General features: G+C 42.9%; 1 protein-coding gene across 1 annotated transcript; it reads right to left on the bottom strand.

The window, feature by feature from the left end:
• Nucleotides 1-1,161: 1,161 nt before the first annotated feature.
• ric3a (RIC3 acetylcholine receptor chaperone a) lies at nt 1,162-12,963 on the bottom strand. Its single transcript, XM_023809653.2, has 6 exons — nt 12,737-12,963; nt 9,360-9,589; nt 9,071-9,149; nt 6,414-6,507; nt 4,332-4,477; nt 1,162-3,043 (listed from the first exon to the last, which is right to left on the bottom strand). The coding sequence occupies exons 1-6, from the start codon at nt 12,852-12,854 to the stop codon at nt 2,274-2,276; spliced, it is 1,437 nt and encodes a 478-aa protein (XP_023665421.2). The 5' UTR covers nt 12,855-12,963; the 3' UTR covers nt 1,162-2,273.
• Nucleotides 12,964-22,407: the final 9,444 nt, after the last annotated feature.

Raw genomic sequence — 22,407 nt, 5'->3', positions numbered from 1 at the left:
CATGCACTTTCTTGAACCTGAAAACACAACGTGGAAGTGGCGCGCTGGAGCAAGACAGACAGCTGTAAATACCGTGCCTTTGGGGTCAAAAATCCATCGTAATGCTTTACCTTGTGACACTAAAGGGATTTCTGCTGTAGCTGCTGCTCTTTTCTTCGTTTTCTCAGCCCAGTGACTGCAACTTGAATGGAAAAATGAATGGCACACGTTACCGCTTTTTTGTACATTACGCGTTTTCTCAATTTATTTCCGGTATTTTTCTAACAATTTCGAGATCCAGTGCTGATATCAAGCTGTCTCTCTCTTACGTGGTTGAGACAGGCTGACCCTGGTCTCAGAGCTATGCTATTAACCACTGTGTAACAAAAACAAAGTATTTGGTAAAACAATTGATTTTTTTTTATATACCAAACGATCTTTCTGCCATAGGCTGAGGTCTTCCGTCTCCTAGCAGATAACGACCTGGATTTCTCCATCCTATGTACATACGTTATTTGACTTTTCATATAAAGGTTGTCAGTCATATATTTTCTAAGGTTTTGTACGCTCTTGTGAGATGTCTACTGATCTGTATAATTTTGGTGAGTTCTAGCGCACACTTTCTTCTACATTTAGGTTTTCAGCTTGCCGCACTTCTCTAGTACAGATCACACCAGCATCCGTGTGATCATCCTTCACCTACACCACCTCCACTGTGCTCTCTTTTGTACACTAACTGTGTCTTTCAATCTGTCTGGTGACAGAGCAAATACGTCGCTTTGAATCGCTGCGTACTTTTTTCTACTTAATTCTTTACGTATTTTTACGCCGTTATTTAAAACATTTTTAATTTCAGGCCCACTCACTGTTTACTGAACATGAATAAAATGCCTAATTTTAAAAGCATGAAACAAATGATAAACTCTTGCCATCAAGCTATTTTTTTTTTAAAGTTTAATTCTACTGTTGCACTAAAACGTCTCGTTCAAATAAGGTGTTTAAATAACTTTGCGTGTTTAAGATGAACTCCAAGAAACCTTTAACTGTGCTTTCCATATCAGTTTCTGTGACCAACAGCTAAGGAAAAAAAACAATTTTGGTTATTGTGATGTGATACTGTAATTATATTAAGTATGTATGTTGTTCTGTATACAGTGTTTGTTTACACAGATTATTATAATATACAAAATAAAATTTTATTCTAATGAAATACCAACCTTCCTGTAGTTGGTTTTATGACAGTGAAAACTAGAAAAACTACATATCACTGCCAATATAACATTTAACAGTGGCACAGAACTAAGTACACAATTAATATTTAAACAAAAAATGCGTCCGTAACTATTTTAAAACCTAAGGTTAAAACAACAAGACATAGCACGAGGTATGAAAAAAAAAGTCAAGTGATAACTAATTTTGACATGCGGGTAAAGATATAAAACTCACAAAAGGTTAAGATTTCAATCATGAGCAAAACTCAATTTTTTGTCCATCCCACCCAAAGTGACTTCCATTTGTAATGCTGGGTGTTCTGTTGGAGTAATTCAGGTCGTGCTTCGCTGTGGGGTATCTCCAGGGATAGGGCGAGAACCTTCCCACGATGACAAGGCCAGGGAGCAGACCGACTGCTACACACAAGTGGGTTGGATGAGGCTGCCCTCCGTGGTAAGAGGTGTCTTGGGCAAATTTTCGTTTTATAGGGTGGACTGAAAAACTCATTAATATTCATGACAGAAGCGCTACTTTATTGGCCAGTGAATGCCTTAGACAGTTCACCAGCCAATCAGGTAACTTCTCATGAATATAAGCATTCTCCAAAATCACTCTGTAAAATGAAAATTCGCTCCCAGGGTGGGGGGGATCAGCCTTCCACTTCTTTAGTCAACAGGCTAGTGACTTCCCCCTCTGGATCCCTGTATTTTTTATTTAACGACTGGCAAGTTAAGTTAAGCTATACTGTCAGAATAAACTACTGCCAGATGTGACATGATATATGCAACTTTCTAATTAATTTCATTTTCATACTGGGAAATGCTCCCAGCTTGGCTCCCAGACTGATAATTCCTCCTCTGCCAGGTTGCCTGAAAATGAGGCGGATGCAGGTTCAGGACAAAGGGCTTAAAGGAGTGTTTCCCAACCCAGTCCTTGGGCAACCCCAGACAGTTCATGTTTTTGCTCCCTCCCAGCAATGTGGACTGTCTGGGGAACCTCAAGGACCAGGTTGGGAAACTGAACTCAGGTGGTCAGAGGGTTGAATAGGGCTGGTCCACACTGCAGAGGCTGATGGAGAAGTGCTATGCCGGCTCCCTCCTGCTGCGCTTCCGGAGTGTGCCAAAGCCTAACGCCTCAGCTCTCTCGGTATCTGAGGCACTTCCTTCTGCCTCAGAATCAGTCGTGTGGAGGAACTCCTGCTCATCCTCTTCATCCTCTACTTCATTAGAAGCCTCGCAGTTAAACCTCAGGTTCTCTGCTATGATGATGGGGTCCTTCTCATCATCCTCTTCATCGTCCTCCTCATCCTCCTCATCTTCCTTTGTCTCCTGGATGTTGTTGTTTGAGTCAGAGCTCTCCACCGAGTAGCAGAACACCATTTTGATGTCGCTGAAGCTGATCCGCTTCCTTTCCTTCCTTCCCTGTGCTGCCCTCATGGGCACCTCTTCCACCTCCCTTTCTCTCATGGGGCTCCGAGCTCCTGCTAATAGACATGAATACTCCTCTCTCTCCCTGCCCTCCATCTCCCCCTGGTGGACTCCATCAGAATCTTCATCTTCCCCTCCTTCCTTCTCATCATTTTCTCCATCCAAGTCCTCGTCTTCATCTCCTTCGTCTACTCCATCCAGGTCCTCCTCTTGCTCCCCCTCACTGTCTACTCTATTCTGGTCATCCTTCACCCCCTCTCCTCTATTCATAGACAACGACTCCTGCTCATCCTCCTCCACTTCCATTCGTTCAGCCTGCTCTTCTGCTGTGGGCAGCCAATTTCCCAGCTCCTCCATGATGATGGTGCCATCGCGCTGGCTCCTGCAGGGCTCCTCATACTGCGGGTAGGTTTCCTCGGGGTAGCCTGCGAGGTGACAGACAGGAAACTCCAACCCCTGGTCCAGAATGAGGTGGTTCAGGTCTGCAAGTCTAACAATCATCTTTTCATTAAAACATTAATATTAATGTTCCCATGTATTCTCATCTCAGGTAGTTAATAACTAGAATATTATGTAATAGAGTGGTTCTCCAACTGTGGTACCCATGACACCAGAGATACTCAGAGCGCCCCCAGGTGGTATGGGAGACGACCGAGGAATTTGTTATGGAAAAAAAAATATGGGAATTGAAATTTTAAATAAATGCAAATTACATGATAAAAAAAAAATCTTAATTTTTTCAGGATAAGATACTTTCATATTCTCTATTATGATACATTTGAGATGTATTATTGTGATTTTTTTCTCACATTGTTCTTGGCTGAGTGGTACTTGGTCCAAAACATTTCAGAACCACTGATATTAAGGAAAGAATACTGAATAAATCTGGTCAATTACTTCTTACAGCTTCTTTTTTTTCATCAATGACTTTTGTTATTAATTTACTTCCATACTTCTTAAGCTAATTCTATTCTATAAACCTTACTATGGCCAGCCAAATTGTCATTTAATGACATAAGGTTTAGTCATAATTCCTTGATTTTGAAGTAAAAATTCAAGGTCCACATATCTATAATTCAGTTTTCACTAGTAGAAATGTCATTGCAGATATCTGCAATTTAGTTGTTACTAGTAGAAATTCACATTCAAGATGTGCGCTATTTCAGATCTCTAAAATATAATTGTCAATATGTGTAATTCCATTTTTTACTAGTAAAAACTTAATTATGGATATGTGGACCTAGATTTTTGACTAGTTAAAATTAAGATTTGGATGTGCGCACTATGAGTATTTACTAGTGATAATTGAATCATAGATATCTACAATATGACTTCTTATTAGTACAAATGGAATTCTGGATATGAGGCAAAAGTTCAATGGAAGTCTATGGTAATATATTACTAGTAAAGATATGATATACATTTTTACTAGTAACAATGCAGTTCTTATTAGTAAAAATTACGATTCATACTAGTCAAAACTGAATTATAGATATCTGGAATTTATATTCTACGTAGTAAAATTTTTATTTTTACCAGTTATAATGTTATTCTTAGTAAAAAATCAAGTTATGATGACAGAGCCTTATACTATTAAAAGGCGATTTGGCTTTTGCCATAACGTCCCTATAAATAGGAGGATAAGGCTAAGGACAGAAGAGGTACATCATCAGGAAGCCACACTTGTGCCTCTAGGGGGCCACGTGGACACACCTTCCCAGCCATCTGCATAATGTGTCTGCTCTGCCTCCATCTCGGGGGACAGCGCCCCCACCAGGCGGCTCTCCTGCATCATGCGGGTGACTTCCTTCAGCTGCTGCAGCAGCCTCTCTTCCTGCGGCAGGGGGATGTTTTTGACCCTGCGTGCCGGAGGGAAGGGGTTCAGGGGGGATGGGCAGAACACAGAGTGGTGAACGGTAGCCGGATGGAGCTGAGCGTCACTTTCTACTCATGCTGGCCGATGTCAGCATCCACGCAGTCTCTGTATCCATCGCAAGTGTAAACATCTAATACAGTGTTTTACAATGTATTGTACTCTGTTTTTTTCTGTATTTAAAGTAAAAATACTAATTTACAGTCAAAGTAAAAAGTATGTGAACCCTTTGGACTTATCTGGTTTTCTGAATGAATTAGTCATAAAAAGTGATCTGATATCTAAGTCACAGGTACTGATATACACAATGAGCTTAAGGCAATATTATACAAAAAAAAATCTACTCTTTCATGTCTTTATTATACAAACACATTCAATGTTCACAGTGGTGGTGGAAAAAGTAAGTGAACCTTTGGATTTAATAACTGGTTGACCCTCCTTTGGCAGCAATGACCTCAACCAGGCGCTTCCTGTAACTGCAGGTCAGACGTGCACATCGTGTGGGGGAATTTTAGCCCATTCTGTCTTGTAGAACTGCCTTAACTCTTCCATATTCTTTGGTTGTCTTCTGTGTATGGCTCTCTTCAATTCATTCCACAGCATCTCAATAGGACTGAGATCTGGGCTCTGACTGGGCCACTACAAAAGGCAGATTTTATTATTCCATTTTCCTGTCAATTTGCTGCGATGTTTGGGGTCATTGTCCTGTTCCATCAAAATCAAACTTTTCAGTGTTTTTCATCAAAGTAATTCTAGGCCACACCTCTGACCTCTTTTCATTAAATGGACTCCATGTTTGCTAAATTCTGACTGCAATGAGCTTTTTAAAAAGTCGTTAGCTTAAGGTTCACTTACTTTTTCCAACCTTCAGTTTCACAGTTTGAATTAATTATTCAATATGATCAAAAATTCTCTGAAAATATGTGTAAGTTTAGTTATAAGAGACTGTGTTTGTTCATTATTGTGACTTACATGGAGATACGACCATGTTTTATATGGGAATTACACATAAGTATAGTAAATTCCAACAGGTTCACAAACTTTTTACTTTGACTGTATTTACTTTTCAGTTACTGATATTTAATCAGATGCAGAAATTATTTACTTATTCAGTGACAGTAGGTATTTACTTATCGTATCACATTCATATTCGACTATTTTCCACTTACGATGGGTTCATCAGAACGTAACCCCATTGTAAGTGAAGGAGCACCTGTACTTGCATTTACACTATATATATATCTACTCTACACAATATATATAAAAAAACAGTGTGGAGAAAAAAGACATGCATGATCATCAGGTTTTGGAAAAATGATTATTCTTCTCCATTATTTAAATATGCAATTATAAAATGGACTGTGAAGTTTCAGCAATCAGACAAACCAGCCTTCCCTCTGTGGACTGAGACACACCTCTGGAAATGCAGACTTACATTACATTCAGACACCTACAGAGTGACCTACAGTGACTGCTACAACTGACTAAGCAGCAAAGGCATAAAAAGTAAAACGAATCGAGCAAGTTCTGTTAGCAAGAATTATGCGGGATGCTTCTCATGCTGAGGTTAGTGGTGTTTCTTCTGAAATAAAAGAGAACATTCTATATTCACCTGCAGAGATCTCTGGTACCTTTCTCAGCCCCTGTGTAAACATCATGGACAAAAAGCAACTTTTTAAAGCAATTGTTTTGTTTCACATTAAGAGTGCCACTGATACCCTTCCAATGTAATGGAACTGAATCACAAATGTTCAAAGAACCAAAAAAAAGAGAGAGAGAATAACTGCAGAGATTGGCCTGAAAAGATCAGAGAGCTCATCTGTGAGCAGAGTGGGATTCCTGGCTTTGGCCTGTAGCTGTGCAGTGTGCCCTCCTTGAGTTATTGGCTCAGCCCTGTGTAAATGTCTACATGGGGCATTTACCTCTTGGAATTGCGGCCTGCTTTCGACACTATCTGTTCCAGGGCTTCCTCTGTCTCCTTCAGCTTCTCCTGAAGCTTTCCCAGCTCGAATTCAGCTGGGGGTGAGAAAGAAAAGTATCAGACCACGCTACACTTCTCCTCTCAATGTTCTCATGATCACAAGTGTTGCTTTATTTATTATTTTGATCATGATACAGACTGAAACAGTCCATACTCTAGTACAGAGTTTCCCAATCCGGTCCTCAGGGACCCAAAGACAGTCTGTTTTTGCTCCCTCTGAGCTCCCTGGAGCGGCTGTGAGTCCCTGAGGACCGGATTGGGAAACACTGCTCTAGTACATTATGTCTTGGGGGGCGGGGGGTCAAAACAGTGACATCAGCAGTTTGATCCTTTTTCTTAGCAAAAACAGAGCATGTCCTGGTACAGTATTTCACATTTTTGCTCCCTCCCAGCTACTAACACACATGTACCAAGTGTTTGGAGTTCTTGATTGCCAAGTTTAGGTGTGTTGGAAGCTGGGGGGGAGCAAAAACGTGGACTGTCTGGGGGTCCCTGAGAACTGGGTTGAGAAACACTGACCTAGTACATAAAGTTGACCGCATACAGAGCACACACAGGGGTATTCTTCCCCACTCAATATGTTATTTTATTTGTTTTGGTTTTTTTTTTTTGTTTTTTTTTTTTTTTAAAAGTGTTCAGGATTCCTCTGAAGCATAGTACAGACCGAGGGATTTACCCTGATTTCCCCTGTCTGATGGTCTTTCCCCACCCCTGGACGTCCCTGTGATGAACGGATCTAAACCTTTTAGTGCTAAGGTATAGACATGTGGTTAATTGGCATTAGGTGCTGCTGGGCTGATATGACATTAGTTTGCTAATCCAGGTCTGACAAAGCCAGGAACAAAACACTCCCTGGGAGCTAGATGAGACCTTCATCCACCTTATCTGGAGCAGCCAACATCAAAGCCGCTGATGTGCGCAGTAGGGCTCTGACAGGAGAGGAAATCAAAACAGCCACAAGAGAGGATCCCCCCCCCCCCCAAAAAAAAACAAATAATAATAACAACAACAACAAAGGAAGGGAGACACTGGGTAGGACTTGTTGCCAGGCAATACAGCACCCATTCAGGGAATGCACTCTTGTTTTCAAGCAGTATTTGGCTGTTAAATATGTAACCCTGTGCTGAGTTATAATGTACATTACATTCACAGCAGCACATTATCCAGGAATGACCTCACAGCGGCGCATTATCCGGAAAAGACCTCACAGCGGCGCATTATCCGGAAAAGACCTCACAGCGGCGCATTATCCGGAAAAGACCTCACAGCGGCGCATTATCCGGAAAAGACCTCACAGCGGCGCATTATCCGGGAGTGACCTGACAGCCGCACATTATCCGGGAGTGACCTGACAGCCGCACATTTGCCGCACATTATCCGGGAGTGACCTGACAGCCGCACATTATCCGGGAGTGACCTGACAGCCGCACATTATCCGGGAGTGACCTGACAGCCGCACATTATCCGGGAGTGACCTGACAGCCGCACATTTGCCGCACATTATCCGGGAGTGACCTGACAGCCGCACATTATCCGGGAGTGACCTCACAGCGGCGCATTATCCGGAAAAGACCTCACAGCGGCGCATTATCCGGGAGTGACCTGACAGCCGCACATTATCCGGGAGTGACCTGACAGCCGCACATTTGCCGCACATTATCCGGGAGTGACCTGACAGCCGCACATTATCCGGGAGTGACCTGACAGCCGCACATTTGCCGCACATTATCCGGGAGTGACCTGACAGCAGCACATTATCCGGGAGTGACCTGACAGCCGCACATTATCCGGGAGTGACCTGACAGCAGCACATTATCCGGGAGTGACCTGACAGCCGCACATTATCCGGGAGTGACCTGACAGCCGCACATTATCCGGGAGTGACCTCACAGCAGCACATTATCCGGGAGTGACCTGACAGCAGCACATTATCCGGGAGTGACCTCACAGCCGCACATTATCCGGGAGTGACCTCACAGCAGCACATTATCCGGGAGTGACCTGACAGCCGCACATTATCCGGGAGTGACCTCACAGCAGCACATTATCCGGGAGTGACCTGACAGCAGCACATTATCCGGGAGTGACCTGACAGCCGCACATTATCCGGGAGTGACCTGACAGCCGCACATTATCCGGGAGTGACCTCACAGCAGCACATTATCCGGGAGTGACCTGACAGCAGCACATTATCCGGGAGTGACCTGACAGCAGCACATTATCCGGGAGTGACCTCACAGCAGCACATTATCCGGGAGTGACCTCACAGCAGCACATTATCCGGGAGTGACCTCACAGCAGCACATTATCCGGGAGTGACCTGACAGCAGCACATTATCCGGGAGTGACCTGACAAGCGCACATTATCCGGGAGTGACCTCACAACAGCACATTATCCGGGAGTGACCTCACAACAGCACATTATCCGGGAGTGACCTCACAGCCGCACATTATCCGGGAGTGACCTGACAGCCGCACATTATCCGGGAGTGACCTGACAGCCGCACATTATCCGGGAGTGACCTCACAGCAGGACATTATCCGGGAGTGACCTCACAACAGCACATTATCCGGGAGTGACCTCACAACAGCACTTACGCATGTTTTTTCCAAGGTTGCCTGAATTCACCACTGGGCATCTGTGAAGCGCTGTTGTGTTTCTTCCCTTTGATGTGATCTGTGAATGAGAAAGGTCTCCTTTTTTTGTTGCACATCTATAAAACAAGGCATTCCGATGATGACACAGCAGCCCTTCCTATTGGCAAAATACAAGATCATGAACACACATCCCAGCATTCATCTACCAAGATACTGTGAATTATATCTTTAAGAAGCTCTGCTGACCTTTATTTTTAACCTCAGTGTGTGCTGCTGGACAGAGGCTCACCTTGAAGAGGATGTACAGGATATAGAGGAGAATCCCAAAGCCATAGATGGGAAGGATCTGTCCCACGAGGCTGGCCTTCCCTCCCCCCACAGCCCCTACAGGCCTCGTCTTAACCTTGACATAGGCCTCTGGGCTATGAGCCTTTGAATAGGGCTGCCCAGGTCCCAGGTGTGCTTGGCCCTCTGCCTTGTTTTGCCGTTGCATCATGGGAGGTAATCGCCCAGGCCCAACTACCAAAAGAAACAAAACAGCCATGTTCAAAACTGACAGCAAAAGTGGTCAATGGGGCAGTTGCTCTATTAGTTTTGCTGTAGCTTGGAGTTTTAACTGGAGCAAGCCATGTGGTTTTTTACACTTCACTGCTATGTTCTCTAAAACTGCAATTTATATCTCAACTGAGGTTTAAAAGACAGGTTTAAAACAAATGACCACTAGAGGTCACTTTTTCTGTGGTTTATCTTACACCTGCTCCACAAATAGTTTAGCTGCAGTTTGGATTTTTGTAGTTTAAACAGGCCCGCAATTCACACAGTATTAATAACCTATTTAACAATTTTAAGTCTTTCATCGTGTAGCCTATTGCGTTATGCAGGCAAAACTGACAAAACCATTAACCAAAGGCTTGAGTAACTACATAGGGTTCATATAAAATGTAAGGTACCGTGCTTAAACTGAAGTTAGAGGGTTATTGGTACAGTAGTATGCAAAAGTTTGGGCACCCCTCGATAAATAACATTTTGGTAATTTTTTAATGGAAAAGATGTAAACACAGTCTCTGTAGGATATGGAAAATATCACAATATTTTCACCAAACATTGATGCATAGTTACTTTTTATGTCATAAATTGAACAAAGACAAAACATAAAAACATTATTGTGGCACTCTGCAGAAGTTTGGGCAGCCTAAGAGTTCCAAAGTCTGAGATTCTTTTTACAAGGTTTCAGACCTTAATCAGCTCATTAGATCTGAGGCATGGCAACAGCTGTCATTAGTAAATGTCAGCTGGTGCCAATTTCAAAGCTTTACAAATACTCTGACTCTTCAAACCTTGTGCACACACTTGTGGACACTCAACAACCATGGGTTCCTCTAAGCAGCTGTGTAAGACTCTGAAAAATGAAAGTTATTGATGCCCACAATGGAGGAGAAGGCTACAAGAAGATAGCAAAGCGTTGTCAGCTTGCAGTTTCCACAGTGAGAAATGTAATTAAGAGATGGCAGTTCAGGGGAACTGTGGAGGTCAAGATGAGATCTGGATGACCAAGACAACTCTCGGAGAGAACTGCTTGTATGCTGATCAGAAAGACAAATCAAAACCCCCATTTGACTGCAAAAAACCTGCAGGAACATTTAGACTCAGGAGTGGTGGTGCATCGTTCTACAAGACCTTCATGAAAGAATCAGCAGAAGAAAACCTTACCTGTGTCCCCATCATAAAATCCAATGTCAGAAGTATGCAACAGAACATCTACAGAAGCCTGATGCGTTTTGGAAACAAGTGCTGTAGACTGATGAAGTTAAAATAGAACTATTTGGCCACAATCAGCAACGGCATGTTTGGAGAAAAAAAGGAGCAGCATTTCATGAAAAGAACACCTTGCCAACTATTAAGCATGGGGGTGGATCTATCATGCTTTGGGGTTGTGTTGCAGCCAGTGGCACAGGAAACATTGCACGGGTGGAGGGAAGAATGGATTCCACTAAATACCAGCAAATTCTGGAAGCAAACATCACACCATCTGTAAAAAAGCTGAAGCTGAAAAGAGGATGGCTTCTACAACAGGACAATGATCCTAAACATACCTCGAAATCCACCATGGACTACCTCAAGAGATGCAAGCTGAAGGTTTTGGAATGGCCATCACAGTCCCCTGATTTAAACATCATTGAAAATTTGTGGGTAGATCTTAAGAGCTGTGCATGCAAGACGACCAAAGAATATTACAGAACTAGAAGCTTTTTGCAAGGAAGAATGGGAGAAAATCCCAAGTACTAGAATTGAAAGACTTATATAAAAAGCATTTGCAAGCTGTGATATCTGCCAGAGAAGGAGTTACTAAGTACTGATTATGTAGGGTGCCCAAACTTTTGCAGAGTGCCACAATAATGTTTTTATTTTTTATCTTTGTTAAATTTATGACATAAAAAGTAACTATGCATCAATGTTTGGTGCATTTTTTCCATTTCCTACAGAGACTGTGTTTACATCTTTTCCATTAAAAAATGACCAAAATATGTTATTTATCGAGGGGTGCCCAAACTTTTGCATACTACCGTACTTACTTACTGTGTTTTTAAATCTCTTATGATTAAGTGTTAAGTTTAAAGTGCAGCTTGCATTAATGCACTCGTCTACAACAGATTGCCCTCATGCAATTACATTTTTCGGCAAAAGATAATAGATGCGTCTTCTTAATGGAATACCTTTTTCAGTTTTATTAAAGTTAATCCACCCTCCAAATATATGTTGATATGCCTGTGGTCACGATAGCCTAAAATAAGACAATTCACTACATGGGGGCGGGCTGCCGAGTTGAAGTCAACATCTGCATCTGTTTAGCTCCTTCTGGATGAGAGATGCGAGTCGCATCCCGATCTATGGCCACACTGTAAAGGACCGCACGATGTCACTCGCTCCTGTGATGTGATTCTCAGGACGAAAATCTAGTCTCGAAAAGCGGTTTTTAATAAGCCACTTGTCCTGTTGATGAAGCACCAGATTTCGCGTGGATTTTGTTAAACTGTAACTGCAAGTGAACTGTAAGAAGACTAATGCTCCGTTTTGTAGATTAAACTGGGTTAAAGCCCCACTAAACTAAACTAATGATAGGAGCAAATGCCCTACATTTTTAATCTCCGGGACATTTACACGTTTGAAAATGGCATTCTCTGATTCATGGTAGTTTAACAACACTGAATGGTCACTTTTTTAATGAATACTGTCCGGTGGCAGTACTTTTGGCATTACGTGTTACATATCGACTGCGAAATCACAAAAAGAAACATCAATAAAAATACAACTTGACAGTTAACCCATAACGGCATTTGCATGTCCTGGCGTTATAATGAGATAAAAAAAAAAAAACATCAGCAAGTCGAAACATTTAATATGCAATGATAATGCGTCACCGACACCGGACAAACACATACAAACTGGATACAATTTTAATCCTTACAATAAAATGTTATTAGAATTAAATACTTTACCCTGCTGATCATTTGAAATATGGCTAACTCGTTTGTCGTACAGTTCGAAACATATACACTAAAAAGAATATACTATTTCAATACCAGCTTGTTTAAAAAAGAAATTGCAAAGCGTGTCACCGTGCAACGAAAGTTAGTTTACAAACAAAATCCACGTCTGTACCCTTACCCTCCGGCTGCCCCAGGTCCTTTTTCCCTCTGGATAACAGCATTTTAGGAAGCAGCAAAGACAGAGAAAGAAATAAACAAGATACAAGTGTAACTTTATGAAAAGGTGACATCGCCATCGTTAAAATTAAATTCAAACACCCCGAAACGTTCTATTTATTGCGATGACAATAATCCCATTCCCAGTTTTTATCAGGAAGCGGACGTGACGAATGCGGCGTGTCACGTGATACCCGAGGGTCCAGCGACAGTACACTTGTGATGGATGGGTCCGTTTGTTTAACGAAAGCCTGTTATATGAACGTATTGCACCAACACATTGGATTACTCCATCTTATTGTACTAAAATAAAAATGTTTCTTATGAAATTCACTTATTTGTTTAGAAAGTCCGCGATCCACTATGTATTCCCCACATTGTATGACAACTTTTTGTCTTCCGCGTCGCGCATTGCTAAGCCTCCCAGGTAGCTGGGGAATATTACGAAGAATTATAGGCGGCCGCTATCAGGTGTGCCCAATTTTAAAGAAATATCCACGCAACTAATTCTCCTTTCTGTAATTATTTGACCCTGTTGTATCTTACCATGCCCAGCAGGTGGCAGGGCGGAATTTTACTGGCCTGTAGCGGATCATTCTGGGAAAGGGAAAATGTAAATACCATTTCCAGCCACCAAGCGGCACTACGCTTCTCTGTAATAGCACTTCAGGCAACCGATTTTATTTATCCCAGTTTAACAATGCCAAATGATAAAACTTCATTTAATGGACACTGAAATGACACTTGGCCCAGAGAAGTACGTTAAATTTAACAGAGGTTAATTCAGTTCTAAATTTTTATCTTCTAATGCTGACCAAGTGGGATGCTTGTTTAATTTTTACAATATAAAATTTTGGTAGTTATTGGTTCCACACAAATTTTATGTCGTGCACGACTCTCCTGTCTTCACAGAATGCTTTACTGAAAAGGTTAATAATGTATCCGCTCTGTTTTGCATTAGCTGTGTTTGAAAACATTTTAGATTTATGAATGTCATTAGGGACCTTTTGGACATTTTATTACAATTTGGAAGTGGTGCAGTTGACAGGTACAGTTATACTAAGGTGGATTAATTTTAGATAAAACAGAACTAATTGTGTAGTATGTAATTATTTTAGGTATATTCTTACCATATATGTGAGCAGAGGTCAACAGCATGGCAAATTTTGACGGACATTGTGATCAAAATCCAATTTTCACCTTTTTAGCTTTTTTTTTTTTAACATGAAAAACGTAGCCTACAATGTTTTTTTAACCATGAACGAAGAGTGTTTGTCTGTACAGTCTGTTGGCGATCCCTTTATGTAGGGATGCCAACATTGGCCAGCTGGCTGGCGTAAGATTTTCAATTCGAGGCAAGTCTGTACACACATGCGCACACATTTACATGTATGTATCAGTTTTATTGCACTGTAAATAGTCTTAAGGGCTTGCAAACATCCCCATCGCTTTTGATGTAGGCTATCTAATTTAAGATTTATTATTGGAATAGTATAAATTTGCTGTAAGATTTCTTACGTGAGAGCCTAAAACCATGAGTGTCACGCCAGATGCATGAGAGTTGGCAACCCTGCTGTGAGTAAAATGTGTACTTATTTTAAGTATACTAACCACTGACGTATGACCGATCAAGTATGAGTAGCATCCGATTGTGCTGCTGGAGCTCCCTTAGTACCTGGGGTGCAGGGTGACCGCATGTGCTGCTCAGCTGTCATTATCCAGTTGTAAGTGTGAGCGCAACTCGTCGCACGAGGACACAGAGAACTCAATGGTGCAGGAGCACGCGCCGATCCGAGCGCCGCCGTCTTGTCAATGCCATCATCGCAGAACTGGCCGAATTAAATACTTTTAGGGAGACCACAGGAAACCTTCAGACAGCAATGGCACAACACAAATGGTGTAATTGTATTAACAATATTAACATCTAATGAGAAATAGAATGCGTTGTTGTTCTTAAGGACTGAAATTGTGACCATAAAGGTTACATAGTTACAGCAAGGTCTAAGACTCATTATATAACAATATCTCATGTATGCTTGTATGCTTTATCCTCACACTGTACTTCAGCTCCCATGCCTGAAGAGTGTGATTATTTTTGTGTTACTGTGAAGTACTCAGGAGTACAGTGTTGTATGTGTGTTTCCCCTTTGGGGGTGTCCTTTTTGTTTACAGTCTCGTTAAACCCCCTTTCCCCCAGATAAACAGCTGAAATGTAGAATTATGGCTCAGGGCCCTGACCTTGATAACAGGGTGTGCATTGTGAGAAGACAATACAATCCAAACAGATGTAAACACTAGCTTCTCCAGCTCTGCCGATGGCCGCCAAATACTGCTGCCAGATGCCAGGCGAGTGTTTTGGTCTTTGTCAGATTGGGGCCTCTTCACCATGTGTTTCCAGGAATGGGCCCTCATCCTACCAAACTGTTTAACATTCCTGGTGTAGTGAGCCAGACCATATTCCAGCTTACTTTGTGTCCTTGTTCTTCCTAATTAATGGTTTCTTCTGAAAAGGCTTTTGTCGGTCATATGAAAACACACGAGCACAAAGTAACCCATCACGGCTAAATTTAAGGGTGCAAAGTAACGTGAAAGCGGTGCAAAGGCCACAGTCTGCAAGAGGAATGTTTGTATGTTTGGCAGCTGACCACATTCATGTAAACACGTGCAGACGAAACGAAATCCTGAACATGGGCCGATATGCCCGGGATGCAGGTCAGTAAAGGAGCGTGCCCATGGAGGAGCACACGGTGGGGCGTGTGGCATGTGGCGCGGCCTGTTAATCCAAAAAAAAACTTTTTGCCTCTGTACGGGGCCTCCCATCTGCATTCACTTTTCAGAATTATTTTTAATGAGGCCCATTTAATTAGCTAGGAAGGCAATGCCGTGCAGGTCAGGCTCAATGTGCCGTTTTTGTTAATATTATGAAAAAGTTTATATGGGGGGGAAACAATGAGCTTTGTTTAGTTCAGTGAAAGTATATCAGGAGCTCAGGGTCCTCGTTCTTGGCAGCAGTGGATCTGCAAACGGCAGGACGATCGATGTGCCTTAACTGTGCTAAACTGCCTTCAGAAGTAGCTGTTTTATTTTCCCTACATGTGTGTAGTTGATTTTTGTTGCCATGTCATTTCACACCATGGTAGCAAACCAAGAATACGTCGCCTGAATGCCTCTCTGTCTTTCAAAGCAAAGAGCTTTTTTATTGTGTTGCAGTATCAAATTGGTGCACCGATAGATCTCATTTTTGGTTGATATCGATGACTGGGTAACTGGCAATGGGAACCTTGAAGGACGAACAGTACCGACTGCCAAGTCTGTGCAGTTGTAGCACAAATATGTCTGTGAAATATGAATGTGATAGAATTGTCTGGAAAGCTCTGTGATGTGTACCTTCTGTGAACACGATGTGTGGCTCAGAGGGATAGGCCTCTACTCCCGTGTTAGGAAGGTTCCCGGCTCTAAATCTGTGCTCATCAAAATAGCCAGATCTCTGTTCTGTCCTAGAGCGATGTCGTTAACCCCCCCCACCCTAATTGTTCTATGGGGCACCAGCTTGGACCCCAAGCTTCTGTCTATATATACAGAGTGCCAGCTCAAAGCATGCCCCAAAGCAAACCAAGAGCGCCATCTAGTGAGATCAGAAAATATAACAAATGGTTCATGAAGCTTCATTTGGCCATCACTACTGTACCCGTACTCCTGCAAATGGCAAATAACGAATCATTTTATGCAGTGACTCAGGTGGTTTCTGTTTACAATGACCAGAGAATATATGGTGTTGGGTGGGTGCACCCTGCCTATTGACTGGCATTAAAATGACAGTAAAGGAGACCTTTTGGGGCTCCTTAGTGCCAGGGCTGTCACATTTCTTCCTGGCATTTCCTGTGATGCTATACAGTGGCCATCAGAAATTGCCCTGTCCTGCCAGCCCTGTCACAGTGTGGCACCGTGTCTCTCTCCTGTGAGGCCCCACCATGTGGAACCAGTATGGGACCATGTTTAAAAAAAAGTGTTAGAACCTGCCCAAAGATTGGATCATTTTAAGGGGAAAAAACATTTGCACATTCACTCATCTTTAGGAGTTGATATGATTTTTTTTTGCTTCAGAGTGTCCTTGGATGGTTCTGCTTGGCGGTACTAAGCCCTCGCTGAGAAAGGCCAAGAATCCGTGTTAATTTCACAGCGAGATGGCTGCAGCTCCCTGACATCACTTTAAAGGTAGCCTATTGAGGGGAGCCATTTCCTTGAACGTGTGGACAATTGATTTGCTCCGTTTGACACGTCGAGTTATTCGGCTGTGAACGCTGTTTCTGGCCTGTTGTGTATGTGGCGCCCCCCTGCCTTTGTTGGTAAGTGGCCCCGCCGAGAGATTCCTCAAGTGCATCGCCAAGACGTGCCTCTGATCCCTATCAGTCAGTATATGGCGTCCTGTCATTTATTAAGTGTCCCTGGCTGCCTGTAGGAGGCGCAGTTGAGCAGCAGGCTTAAAGGTGTGTAACTGGGCGTCATGTGGAAGGATGGGGCCGCCTGGTTCTCCTGGGGTGCATTCTTACTGATCACCCAAAATAATGAGTTATAGGAAGCAAAAGCACTCCAGGGGTCTAAACTGTACCCTGCCGCCCTCCCCCCAACCTAAGAGAACACAGGGTCTCGACTGAGTCCTTAACATGTTAGGAAAGGTCGGTGGCATTACCAAGCTCTTTGGGTGGGCATTTGGGCACTTGGAGGGGCATCAGTGTTTGAATTGTGTCTTGGTAGGGTCCCCTGGTAGGTCAAAGTTGTTGGCTTGGAGGGGAGTTTCCGAAGTTTACAAGTGAAGGGTGGCATTGAATCATATTTTTAATTTGGTCTACTTGGTCTGTCTCTGGTGGCTGGGCAGACAATCCTTTTGAGTGGACTCTGGCCACGCCCTCCCCACCCCCCAGGGAAAGATGTTCTGGCAGTCACAGGGCACCATTTCAGCCTCTGCTGATGCTCAGAGTCTCTCTGCCAGGTCTGTACATCGCGTTTAACTGGCACATCACCGGGAGATGGGCTGTACTTCAATTAATGGTACCACAGGCATCTATACTTTATGTACGACCTTTGTGTTGTGATGGCTACAGCCACACAGTAAGACTTGAAACATATATTTACATCCTTAGTTGATTTGTTTTGTATGTTTTTGTTTTATTTGCAGTAATTCATAGGTCTTGATTTTTGCCTTCTGTGGTTGGGGTAGCATATTTTCATATTGTAGGGTTGTGTTGTAGGGTTGTGTACAATGATTGTTGAAATCAATCATTTGATTTGCGGTTATTTTGGTTTTGGGGGGGATGGTCTTTTCTATGCAGCATAACGGTGTGGCTGAGGGCGGAGATCTCCCAAAAGGACAACCCCTGGAGCAGGAGCAAGCCATGTGATGCCATGGCAAGAGGGGGGAGTTGGGGTTTAGTTGTGTTTTGCTTTGTTTAATTATATGTAGTGATTATTTGGTGTACTACGGTGGCCCTGAAGGGCAAAACACAACGACATTTCCAAAAACACAACGACATTTCAAAAAACACAACGACATTACAGAAAACACAACGACATTTCAAAAAACACAACGACATTTCCAAAAACACGACATTACAGAAAACACAACGACATTTCAAAAAACACAACGACATTTCCAAAAACACAAAACACAACGACATTACAGAAAACACAACGACATTTCCAAAAACACAAAACACAACGACATTACAGAAAACACAACGACATTTCAGAAAACGGAAAGGGTAGGACCAAACTTCTTGTTCGTGATTGGACTGTATCCTTGGAGTGACATGGGTACTGTCCAATCACGAACACGATTGTATTATTTTGCATCTTAAATGAATATACATTGTATTCATCACATGTATGTATGCAATACTTAAAATGCAGATGTAAGGTTAAGTCTTATGTTAAAAGGTTTAGAGAATGATCGTATTACCTTATTTTCCCTGCAGTGTTTTTTTGTGTACTTTCACGATGGGGTTCCCAGGGTTGCAAAAATATAGTAAAATAACAAATTAAACCACTTAAGTTGCTAAATTATTTTGTGGCCATAGTAGCAATCCAATTACTGACCTGTAAATCTGCATCTCATTTGCTTTTAAGTATTCAAACAGGATCTGGATAAACTCACTGGTCAATTCAAAGCAATTAAATGTTTCTAAATGCATTATCTGTTCAGTCTTTTCCAGAATTGAGTGTCACAGATATGTGTGTGAACCGAACGCAACCATCAGCAACACAAAAACACACACACACACACCTACAGTACCAGTGTGTCTGCACACTCAAATTCACTGAAATGTCGTTGTGTTTTCTGTAATGTCGTTGTGTTTTGTGTTTTTGGAAATGTCGTTGTGTTTTGTGTTTTTGGAAATGTCGTTGTGTTTTTTGAAATGTCGTGTTTTCTGTAATGTCGTTGTGTTTTGTGTTTTTGGAAATGTCGTTGTGTTTTTTGAAATGTCGTTGTGTTTTCTGTAATGTCGTTGTGTTTTCTGTAATGTCGTTGTGTTTTTGGAAATGTCGTTGTGTTTTGCCCTTCAGGGCCACCGTAGTTTACCCCTTTGTGTGTTAATTGGTTTGGCCAAACCGCTATATATGTTCCCTCATGTTTCTTTATTAGAAAGTCAGTTTGTTTCAGTTAATACTTTGCTTTGTAATGTTAAGTTTTGTTCATTTTTGTTGACCTCTTTTATGGGCCCAGTTATTAAGATCTTGAGTTTATTATTGTTTGTATTTTGGGGGTTAATAAAGCCCTATTTCTTTAATTAAGTTCCTGTGTTTACGTTGCCTGACTGCTTGGTCTCTCACAGTGTGTACAGGCATTAACTGCATCTGCCTGAAAAAAGTTTCCCTTTGCTGCGTAAAAGTTGCTGGAAAGTCTGAATTGGGAGGACGGTGTTGTGGAATGACAGGTTGAAATTCAGGCGTTTGATGTTACAAATGACAGTGAAATTAAACGCCAAGGTCTCTTTGAAGTGATGAATGTCAGGAGTTCTGGCTATTGGTCAAGTCACCGGCATGTAATAATTACAAAAAGGAGTGCAGTACCAAAACATGGAGGCAAAAAGTCTCTTTGTTTCATTTGTCTATATGATTGTTAGTGGAACATCAGCAGCAATGCAGCAATGCCATTTAATGTTCATGGTTCTCTTCTCATTTCTGTGAGTGTGTGATACCTCTACGGACCAGCAGGGGTCATGGAGGTTACCGGCACTGCTGTATTTACCACTTTAAGTCCACTATAGTTGGCTTGAATATAAGATGCACCTGTATAAAGGGACTAGAACTGTAACTGACAAAAGGGTCAAACATGTTGCATGTAAAACATGTTAGAACTATACAAACGAGAGGAGGCCATTCGGCCCATCGAGCTCATTTGGGGAGAACTTAACTAATAGCTCAGAGTTGTTAAAATCTTATCTAGCTCTGATTTAAAGGAACCCAAGGATTCAGCTTGCACTGCATTATCAGGAAGACTATTCCATACTCTGACTACACGCTGTGTAAAGAAGTGCTTCCTTAAATCCAGTTTGAAATGTTCTCCCGCTAATTTCCACCTATGGCCACGAGTTCTTGTATTTGAACTAATGCTGAAGTAACTATTCGGTTGAACAGCATCCAAACCTGTTAGAATCTTATAGACCTGGATCATGTCCCCCCTCAGTCTCCTTTGCTTGAGGCTGAACAGATTTAGCTCAACTAACCTTTCCTCGTATGACATTCCTCTAAGACCAGGAATCATTCTTGTGGCCCTACGCTGCACCTTTTCTAAGGCCGCAATGTCCTTTTTAAGATATGGTGACCAAACCTGCACACAATATTCTAGGTGAGGTCTCACCAAGGAATTGTATAATCTTAGCATTACCTCCCTTGACTTAATCTCCACACACCTGGAGATATACCCCAACATCCTATTGGGTTTTAGGCTCGATGTTGATAGAGAGAAGGCCATGTTCATATTACAGACATGCTCAGCGGGGCAGGAGCTGCTGTTTAAGCATGCCTGTGTGTCTAGCGGCATTGCAAAGCAGCGTGGGTAAAGCCAGAGACTTCTCCTGATGAAGACAGGGAGACCTCTAGGATTTGCATGGCGAGATGTCGGTGCCACTGATGTCCCTACTGAGCCTCTCTGGCTTCCGGCCAGGTCAGCCGGTCTGAACAGAGAGAGATGCGTTTGCTCTCTGCCTCCTGGACTGTCGGCGGGATTTGGAAACCAGAGAACGGGCTGCCAGGGGGTAGTGTTACGTCACCCTACCCCACTGTACCTCCAGGGGTTACCTTGAACGTCCTCGTCTCGCGCCAAAGTGATTACGATTAGCGTGGTGTAGAAAACTGTGTGGGGGGAATTCTTTCCAAATGAACAAGTTAACTTTGTAGTGGAAGCACTTTATCTCCGGGGACAAACAGCCCCGACTGTTTGCGGAATATAATTAAGCGGAGGCATCTTCTAAATGTCACCCCAGTCCTGCCACGTTTCAAATTCTCGCGCATCGACGGAATTTAACGAGATGGCGGAGGAATCCGTTTCCTGCGAGCGCGTGATAAGCCCCGAGTACAGTGGAGCACTTTCATTGATTGCCAAAATAAAGCATTTTGTATGCAAATCGCAGGATGGGGTAGCTAAGCTGATGCAGCCTCGTGGACACCGAATAATGGCCTTTGCAATTAATACTTTTGCATGCCGTCCATTGAAAATTTCAGCTCCTATTTAATGGTTGTAAAACGTTTACACGTAGTGGGAGAATGGGGAGCTAAATGCTTGGGGCTCCAATGGATTAATGCTGAAAGCCAGCAAATAAACAAGCCCCCCCCCCCCACCGCCCCCCAAGAAAAAATCTCTTTCCTGTTTTCCCCCCATTTTGTTTCATGTTCCTGCACATTTGGATTAACTGATAATCTTTGAACATGAAGGTCTTCTGCCCCTCTGGGGGTGGGTAAAATGGAGGATTGGACGCAATGCCAATAGAAAGCTTACTCACCCCCCCACGCCCCCCAGGGTGATGCTTATTATTGTGTTACAGGGTTATTCAGGAAGGTCTTCATACGGGGAAGGGGAGAGGTGCCAGGACGTCTCAATGTGGCCGTCCCGCAGCCGAGGAACATGGCACATTGCCTGTCCTGCGTCCAGTCCGCTTGTGCCAGCTGTGCATAGAAAGCCCCCCCTTTTTAAAAGCTCCTGGAGGGGAGGGGGGCGGTGGTTTCTGGGGGCTGTTAAAAGTGACCTTGCCCGGTTCTTACGGTCCATGTGCTTCTAGCGCGATGTTCGGTTACCGTAAATTCGCAGCAAATGTGAATCACTGGAAAATGAAAGCCGATGTCTTTTATTTATTTACATTACCGCGTGCACATGGCATTCATGGACAGTAAGGCTGTTTTTTTTCCCGGGTTTCATTTTCACAGCAGGTAGCTGACAAAACCTTTCTGACTGACCGTAACTATTTAGTGGGGCATGCCACATGTGGGACAGCTGGCCGGTTCTGGGTTGATTTAAGCCTGAGCTTTCCAGGGCCTGGCACCAGTTATGGTCATAATGTAAGCCCATTGAGATGTAAGATGTATGCTATGGCCTAGGAGGCTGGGGTGATCCTCAGTGTCTCTGCAAATGAAGACACC

Source organism: Paramormyrops kingsleyae, chromosome 13 (assembly GCF_048594095.1).
Source record: "Paramormyrops kingsleyae isolate MSU_618 chromosome 13, PKINGS_0.4, whole genome shotgun sequence".
Taxonomy (NCBI): domain Eukaryota; kingdom Metazoa; phylum Chordata; class Actinopteri; order Osteoglossiformes; family Mormyridae; genus Paramormyrops; species Paramormyrops kingsleyae.
Note: the sequence above shows the minus strand (reverse complement) of the source record. Positions and strands in the feature narration are given on the sequence as shown.

Bases quoted from the DNA above. Each gene is read 5' to 3' on its own strand.
- ric3a (XM_023809653.2), bottom strand. From the start codon at position 12,854: ATGGCGATGTCACCTTTTCATAAAGTTACACTTGTATCTTGTTTATTT. The intron at 9,590-12,736 runs GTAAGGGTACAG...TTCTTTTGGTAG, and splicing joins GGACCTGGGGCAGCCGGAGG to TTGGGCCTGGGCGATTACCT. The intron at 3,044-4,331 runs GTGTGTCCACGT...GTCACCTCGCAG, and splicing joins TTATGCAGATGGCTGGGAAG to GCTACCCCGAGGAAACCTAC.